This window comes from Grampus griseus (assembly GCF_964374135.1).
Source record: "Grampus griseus genome assembly, chromosome: 9".
NCBI lineage: Eukaryota > Metazoa > Chordata > Mammalia > Artiodactyla > Delphinidae > Grampus > Grampus griseus.
In genome coordinates this window covers 5,879,002-5,887,835 of record NC_139003.1, presented here as the reverse complement: position 1 = coordinate 5,887,835, position 8,834 = coordinate 5,879,002, and the positions used below count along the sequence as shown (strand labels likewise).

Below are 8,834 nucleotides of genomic sequence, written 5' to 3'. Positions count from 1 at the left end.
CCAGGCTCCTTCCTCCCTCTCTCCTGGGGCTGTGACCCCATCAAACCCACCCCAGCAAGGTGGGCCCAGTGTCCTGCAGAGGGCCCGGGCCACAAAGAAGCGCCGTGGATTCACCCTCGGGATGGAGAGAGCCTGGGCCCTGGGTGGTGCAGCCCTGCGAGCTGCGGGTGAGCAGATGCTCTCTGCTCCCTTCAGCCCTGAAAGCTTCACCCCTTCAGCTTCCTCCTACCCCTCCATCCCCCCAGAGCCCACCTGTCCAGGAAGCAACTCCCCCTCGTCTTCCCCCAGTTTCTCTCTCCTTACAGGATACAAGGAGTGATGTGTCCCTGGGATCCAGCCACTCCTTTCAGAAGATCCTCCCCTATAAACTACAAGATCCCCCAGAGATGCAGACTCAGGACCCCTGGGTCAGGCCTGGCTGTGGAGTGGACCAGACCACACGGCCTGGCAGCCCCTGTCCCTGATCAGGGAGACTAGAGCCCAGAGGGAGCCCCCACCTCGCAGCAGACCCCCTCGGTCCCCTGCCCCGCTCCATCCCCATCACATCCTTGCCCCGCCCCCATCACGCCTCCCGCTGCCCCTTTCTCCCCTAACTGGCCTGTGGGTGGGGTTCCTGGAAGGGGAAGCGCCCTGGCCCCATCCTGGTTCCACTGGGAGCTGCTCTGGGACCCGAGGTGGTGACTCCCCATGTAGGACGCTGGCTTTTCACGTGTGAAGTGACAGGATTGAACTCCATGACCTATAGGTCCCTTCCAGCCCTAATGCTCCCCCAGCGGGTGCCTCGCAACGTCCCCCTCCACCCTTCCTGGTCGATCCCTCCCACGCCGGGGGGTCCTGCCAGCCCCTTGCCCAGGGCCTGGGGGCCCCCCGCCCGGCTGTCCCTTGGTCACGAAGGGCAGAGGAGTCACTCAGCGCTTGGCTTTTATGACGTTTATTTCCCACGGTCCGAGTCCCGGGCGGGCTGGGGGGACTGTCCCTCTCTCCGGGCCGCTCCTGGTCGCAGCCAGACACCGGCGGGCGGGCGGTTAGAAGAAGTTGGCCACCCGGCGGAGGGACTGGACGCGCGCGCTCTGGGCCTCCCAGTCGGAGAAGCTGCGGAAGTCGCCCCGCTCCACCAGGTACATGCGGCCGCGGTAGTTCGGCTCCTCGTACAGGACCCACCTAGGCCAGAGGGCGGCGGAGGTCAGGGCCCGGTGCTGAGCAGCGCAGGGCCCGGCCGCTCCTGTCCTGGCACCACAGCCGCGCGTGCCCTCCTTCCCCGCAGCCGCCGCCCCGCGCCCCTCCGCCCCGGACCAGCCCTTCCCGCCCGTGACCCCATCCCCGTTCTTGGCTTATTTCTCCGCCCACCTCCCGCCCGTCCTTTCACTGCCCCGTGTGTCCGGGCCAGTGCTCGGTGAGACACTTTGCACCCAGGGGTGCTCAGTTGACATTTGAAACTGACCAGTCCAGAATGTTCATCACAAGGGCCAGGAGTGGTTCCAGGACGCACGTCCACTCTCATCCTCCCACTCCCCCGCCCACACACCCCACTCCTTCCTGCTCCTGAAAAGGGCTGTTTGCACAGACAGCACTCAGCACGTGGCAGGGGGCCTGGCACAGAATGGGAACTGATTATTATTCATTCGTTCCATCGTTCAGCAAATGTGTTCCTGGGTCCACGTGTGCGCCCAGCCCTGCTTCAGGCCCTGGCGAGTCTCACATCAGTCAGACCACAGGTTCCTGCGGTGGGGTGAGGGGTGAGGGAGGCAGCTGCACGGATGAGGGAGCCTTTCCCTCCCCATCGCAGCTCCCAGCTCCAGGGCAGCTGCTAACAGGCCGGGGAGCAGAGACTGGCGACAAGGACACGGACTGGTTTAGGAGCACCTATGGCTGGGCTCTGGGCAAGGGCAGGAGAGAACAGGGCCGCTCATCACCAGAGGCTATGGGGCTGCAGGTAATTGGGAAGGTTTCTCTCTTGGAAGGGGCGGTGGGGGGATGGGGCCCCCCGAAAGTCGTCTCTGCCTGCGGACCGGAGGGCAGGAGGTGTGATCTGAGGAGAGGCCTCCGGACACGTGGGGAGCGTGGCTGTCGCAGCCCCGTCCCTCCACTGTCCCTGAGACAAGCAGGCAGCTGGGAGGGCCAGGGGGACCCCCCCCCCACTGAGCTGGGCTCTGGAGCCTGTGCTGAGGGGCGAGGGGGCAGCGGCGGGGAGCACGGCAGGCCTCAAAGCCAACTTGGTCCACACCCACTCTGTCCAGGGCGGCCCTCTCCACCTCACTCTGGCCTCTTTCTCTTTGACCACTGATAGAACACAGCGTTTTTCTCTGTCAGTCACGGAGGGGCTGGGGGCCTTGGGAAGCAAAGCAGGCCTCAGTCTCCAGGCCCCCGACAAAGGGGCTACACACCCAGGTCTGGCTGCTGGGGTCCCTTCTGGCCCAGGCCATGGGGTGCTCTGACCTAAGGGTTCTTGTCCATGGACCCCAAAGCACTCTGGTGCTGAAGGTTTCTCCCCAGGAGACACATCCTCAGAATCTGTGAGCCCATCCAGCACAAGGCCAGCTGCCACTCACCTGCCACCACCGTCCCTCTCCTCCCCCGTCCCAACCCCACATCCGGAGCCTGGCACAGTCCGCTGAGGGTCAGGGGTCGGGCGTGAGAGAGAGGTGGAGAGTGGGAGTGAGTGGCGAGCACTGGGCAGGCCGGGTCCAGTCTGGCCTCTCCCCACCCCTTGCCCCGCCGGCCTCCCCGTGCCCACCGCATCCCCCACCCTGCCCATGACCTCCCCACACTCCACGCACATGCTGAGGCCGTGGCCTGAGGCACCTCCAAGGGAGTCAGCCCCTCCCTCCCTCCCTGGAGGAGCTGGGAAGGACCCTCAGCAGTGTCCTGGGCTGCCCTGGAGCATATGGGCGTCCCCAAAAGGAAGAAGAGGAAGGGACCGGCTAGGCCTCCACGGGAACCCCTCACCCTCCCCTGCTTCCTGCCGCGGGAGGGAGGGGCGCGCTGTCTGCCGTCGGCACCAGGACTGCACCCTTGGGAAGTGGGCCTCGAGGTGCTGGCATATCTCTTCCAGGTGCCCTTCAGGACACGGGTCTGTGGGGACAGGCCATTCCTGAGCGACTTGGGACCCAAAGAAAATAGCTCCTGGCAGGTAGGAGGTGTGGGGAGACCCACCTTGCACCCCCAACCTCAGATGCCCGGAAAGCCCTCGAAGGAGGTCACGCCCACACTAGGGGACCCTGGGGGGCACCACTGGGCAGCTTTTCCTTGCCAAGGGCTTACATTTTTTTTTTACAAGTTAAAGTCACAGGAGGCCAAGGACGAGGGCTCCATGGGGAGCGGAGCAGAGCCTGGGTCCAGACGTGGGACCCACTGCAGGCAGTGCCCCATGGAGTCCTCGCCCCTCTGAGCACCATCTCCGCTTAGGTGAAGTGGGAGGTGAAGTCCCTACAGTCAAATCTTAGCTCCTACCTTCCTGCCTTTTTCTCTTAACAAGCCCCTGGAGTCCCGGGGGTGGCTGGAGGGGGACTGGGCCTCGGGGCTCAGGACACCTTCTACACAAAGGTATGACTCTGGCCTCACAAGACACAACTTAGCCAGCAAATGGTCGTTTTGGAATTCTACCCCCGGATTGCCAGGTGCCATTGACTGAGGGCAAACCTGGAATTTCTGAAAGGCCTTTGGGTCAGGGGCCCAGGGCCCAGCAGCCAACATCTGACCTCGCAGGGGAAGGTGGGGAGTTCTTCCTCCAGCTCGGCCACGTCCTCCTTCAGTCCCTCCCATGACCATTCGCTTGCACCCTGATCCCGTGCCTCAGAAACACAGACGGCACAGGGCTCCCGTAGCTGCTGGGAGAAGAGCCAGGCTCCTGGGACGCACGTTTCGGGGCTCTTCTCCTGGGACATGGGGCTGAGATCTGGGGAGACACCCAGCTCTAGATCAGGGACAGTCTGACTTGAAGCCAAAGGCCTGGCTGCAATCCCAGTGGGGCCACTCCCAGCGGGGTGGGGTAACTTTCTGGGTCTCAGCTTGCTCCTCTGTAAAATGGGGCAACGCTCTCCACTCAGCTGGGCAGATGGGGTGTGAGCAGGGGCTGTGAAACTGGCACAAAGGGTGTGCACAGTGGGCGTTCAGACGCCCTTGGCTGGTGGAAGGAAGCCGCTGTGCGGAAGTCGACGGAAGCACAGGGCTCTGACGGCTCTCTTGGGCTAGGGCGGGCGAGCCCCCCGGGCCTGGGGAAAAGCCTCCCAGCCGCTCTCCATCCCCCAGAAGTGAGCCACTGTGACATCATCTCCCCGGAGGCCACCGCGGCAGGGCTGGGCGTGTGGTGGGAGAGGTCCAGTTCGGAGTAAGTAACGGGTGAGCACGTGGGCAGGCCCACCCTTGCCAGAGCAGACCTCTCCCAGCTCGAGAAAACCAAAGCGCAGTCCATGAGCTCAGCCCAGTCATAGAAAACGGCTAGGGCTGCAAAGTGCCCTCCTGCCATCGAGGGGGGCCTTTGGGGCCCTGCGTCCCCTCACCATGGCCTTCCTGGGCCAGGGGGACAGATGGGGGAGGGAAAAGGTCTCTGGGCAGGGGACAGGCGGCCCCCCTGCTGGGGTCTGATCCAGCCCGGCAGGCGGGGAACTGTGGTCAGCGGCCACGCGGGTTCTACTCACGCGCCGTCCCCGTACACCTTGATGGCGTTGACCCAGTTCTTGGTCCAGCCCTTACTCTGAAGGAAGGGACAGTCGTCCTTGAACTCCAGGCACTGGCCCGTGAAGTTGCAGCCCTCGAAGATTTCTAGGCGGAAATGCTCCCCATGCTGTGGGCCCCCCACAAGTGGAGGAAGGAAAGAGGGTGAACAGTGGTGACGTTTCCTGTCATAAACAGGAGCCCATGTGGGCAGGAGCTTGGACCCATCCAGCACCCAGGGCACCCGTGAGTTCCTGGGCTGGGGGGCCGGTTAGTACCCCGACCTCAATGCACGCCCCTCAGACCAGCACTGCCGCTCATTCTTGCGTATGAGATTTGGTTGGATGAAAGGGGTCTATTAGTTTAAAAAGATTCAGAGCCCCTGAACCAGTCCAGTCACTTCGTTCTTCAACTGCAGAACCCAAGGTCCAGAGAGGGCCAGATCTCCTGGGACAGCGGCCGCCCTCGGACCGGCCCGGGCCACTGGGCTTCCTCCTGCCCCAGACATACCACCGCATTCCTCTGCCCTTCACCCCCTCCTGGGCCACAGGCCACTGGCAGCCTTTAAATGATAATATTTTACAAACTGTAATATAACGTTTATTAAAACACGAAGCCAAAAATCTAAAACAAATAACAGGGATCTCATTTGCTGAAATCCCTGCTGGCTCCCTGGGACGAGGACATACATCTCCCCATAAGATTCCCCGTATTTCCAAAGACCGAGGTGGGCCAGCTCCCCGCGGGCTCTGGCGCCGGCGGGGGCTGGGTCTGCGCCACAGCTGGCCCCAAGGACAGCTCTTCCGAGAACAGCATTCGAAAGATACCCAGGGTAGTTTTCATGTAAATAGCATTATGCAAGATCCAGGGCCAGCCATGTTAATTCTTTTTTCCAAATGTCCATGACCTGGTGGAAATCTTAAGAAAGCATTCTTAGAATTTGAGAGGCCAACGCCCAGCTGGTTTTGCAACCCATGTAGAAAAGAGAGGGGTTTCCACACAGGAGGCCCCTCCCCTGGGGGTCCTCAGATGTCCGTCCAGGAGAGGGTCCTCCCGCAGACACAGGGCCGAGACTCTCTGATAAGTTGTACACCCCTGGTCTCGGGAACCAGCCATTTCCCACCCTAGCTTCTGGAGCTCACAGAAGGTCAGTTAGGACTTTAAGATGGAAAAATTCTAAGGAATGGGAATGCCCAGTCTCAAACCCTATACCCTGAGGGCAACATCGCCATGGGGGAGTGACACCTCTCATTGGCTCTCCCGCACGTACTGGGTGGCCCTGTGAAAAGGCAGCCACCTGCTGGCTCCTGCCCCCCAATTCCCGCTGCCTGGCCAGTGATACCTAAGCTTCCTCCGTCGGCCACTCCATTGAAGGCTCCTGAAAAGCACTAGAAGATGACCTGCTTGGGTGGACGCACCAGGACCACATCAGCCTTACTTTAGCTGAATGCTCCCCTATCTGGTTGCAGAGCCAAACCTCTCATGTTTTCAATAGCATTTTAAGTGGAAAACTCAGCAAGATTTTGGCATCAGAAATTGAAAGTGGTTTCCTGATACATGGCTGAAAATGCAGGAATGAAAACTCCCAGGGGCTTTCCTATTGGGTCCCCACGCATGGGAGTGGCTGGGTCTGTGTGGGGACATCTCTCGGGCTTAAAGATCTCACAGTCTCATCCGTTCCTAAAGCTGGGAGGGCCCTGCTCCCCCCACCCCCACCCCCCGATTACTCATCCCACGTCTAACCAGGCCTAACTGGGCCCTGGGTCACTCCAGCAGGAACCGCCCCCACCCCGGCCAAGTGGAGTGGCCCAGGCCCACTCACCATTCCAACAGGCCGACAGGAGCCCATGTGGTCGTTGTGTCTGTTCCAGAGGTAGAAGTCGGGGTAGTCGCCGTGCTCCAGGACGAACTGCTGGCCCCGGAAGTCGGGGTGATCGAAGCAGACCCAGGCCCCACTCTCCACACGGACAGAGTTCACCCGGTTCATAAAGCCTCGGTCTTGGAAGTTGTCACAGTCCCCGAAGACCTCCAGCTTCCGCCCCGTGAAGTGCTTGCCCTCGTAGAGAGTAATCTAGAAAGGCCAGGTTAGAGGACCCAGGAGTCAGGGGCTTCTCTCCTGTGCCCCAGCATCCACCACTGAACCCCAATTCCCAGGCCCTGGAGCCCCGACCTGTGGCATGCAGTAGGCGCTGTTGCCTGGGTGAGGGAACGCCTGGATGGCGGGTTGAGGTCAGACCCAGCACCCGGCTCGCCCCACCCCAGGAGGCCATGGTTGAGCAGACGGATCTCAGAAGATATGAGGGGACAGGGATTTCCCCTTTGTCCAGGGGCCCGTTTGAAAACAGGGTCTTTTCAAACTCCCACTGCATTTTTTAAACTCAATTTTTGTCTATTGTTAAAACATAACATCCAACGAAATGTTTCAAAAGAAAACACTTCACCTACAACCCTATAACCTAATATTCACTTTCCAGAAAGTCAGGTTTCCGAGACTGGGCCCCTTAACAGGAGATATTGAATCCAACGAGCCAAGTCAGGGCCTGGCACGGGATTAAAGGCTCAAAAGAGGGCTTTTTCAATGTAACCCCGTCCCTTTGTGTCCTAGGCCCCTCCTCTGGGTGACATGCATGTGTCAGACCTGGAGCTTTCTAACCCGGCGCTCAGTTCAGACACTGTGTCCTATGGTGGTGTTGCACTGATGGGTAGTCCCTGTTCCCAAACTAAACATGAACCAGATGGTCACTGGACTTGCTGTGGTGATCATTTGATAATGTATAAAAAAATATACAATGTTATACACCTGAAACTAATAAAGTCTTGTTAGTCAATTGTACTTCAATAAAAACAAAACAAAACAAAAACAAACAGAAGAACCATACCAACCCCAAAACTCACTCACTTTCTGCAGAGGAACCGAAAATTCCAACTCTCAATAACTCTTTGGGTTTCAAGAATTGTGCTCCTAGAAGGGCCCTGGCAAAGTAATGTTGCCTGGGGCCCAGTAACTGTGGTCATGATGTATGTGTACTGTCACTGATGGTGGAACTGCTCCTCTGGGCCCCTCGGAGTTAGGCGAGGCCAGACGCTTTGGCCAAAGGGATGTGTGTGGACGTGGAAGTTTGAACACCACGCACCACTTCTCGCCTCTCCCTTTCCCTCTGCTGATATCAAGGTGTCCCTCTGCAGCACAGAGGAGGGTGTGCAGACCACAGTGGAGGTGAGCTCTCGGCGTTGTCGCTGAGGCATAACCCAGCCCCCGCAGACAGATACAGTAATGCTCTCACCCACTAACCTTGAATGTAGCCCCTGGAAACCAAAGGCAGTCTCAGCTTAGCTAGAATAGGGAGCCAGGGAAGGGGGTAGAGATCCAAACTTGCCACTCTTCCCGCGCAAGGCAGGCCTGATGGAGGGCTCCCCCCGCCCCCAGATATTCAAGGACAACTGGTCACCCACAGGATTCGAAGGTCCCTCAAATTTCAACATTTTGCAGAGAACCTGCCCCAAGTGCCCGTGAGCAGATCCTGAGGAAGGAGCAGCCACGTTCGAACAGCCTCAGGCAAAGAAGCGGGGCCCAAGGGCTGCAGGGCAAGTCGAGGATCCCCACTCCAACCCCGGCACCCCTTAGGTCTGAGCCCCGTCCCTGCGCTGGGCTCTGGGGCAGGGGCTTGGCGCCGCAGAGCCAGTGCTGGAGACACTGGGTGGAAGAACTCCCCATCCACATCACAGAGGCCCTCAGCCGGGGCCAGGCACCCCGTTTTGTTCAGAAATTTAGCGCACTCTGCTCGGGGTTGTCAGAGGCAAAGGGCATCAAGCGGGTTGGCCGCACCTGTCCCCGGCCCCCATCCTCAGCACAAAGAGCAATGAGGGCGGGTGTCTGGGCCCCTGCGGTCACCCTGGGCGGCGGCGGACGGACGCCAGAGGTTAGAGTGGGCACTCACCTTCCCCGAGCGCTGCGCCATGGTGCGCCTCGTGCGCGGTCCCACCGGCCCGCGGGGGCCCCAGATATAGCGGGCGGCGCCCTGCTGGCTCAGCGCCGCCCCGACAAAAGATTTGCTGGGCCGGCGCGTTAGTGCTGTCGGGCGTGCTAAGCCCGCGAGGGGCCGCCCGGCCCGTGGGACCCAACCCGTTCCCCGCCCCCTCCCGGGGGTCTCCCTGGTGCTATCGCGCCCGCCAGCCCAGCC

At 60.4% G+C, this 8,834-nt stretch overlaps 1 protein-coding gene across 1 annotated transcript; it reads right to left on the bottom strand.

Annotated features, from left to right (window-relative positions):
• Positions 1-934: 934 nt before the first annotated feature.
• Positions 935-8,612, bottom strand: CRYGN (crystallin gamma N; the record flags this gene model as incomplete). Its single annotated transcript, XM_082661834.1, has 4 exons — positions 935-1,161; positions 4,638-4,783; positions 6,476-6,724; positions 8,592-8,612. 4 exons carry the CDS (start codon positions 8,610-8,612, stop codon positions 1,026-1,028), a joined length of 552 nt encoding a protein of 183 aa, XP_082517960.1. The 3' UTR covers positions 935-1,025.
• Between the last annotated feature and the right edge of the window lie 222 nt (positions 8,613-8,834).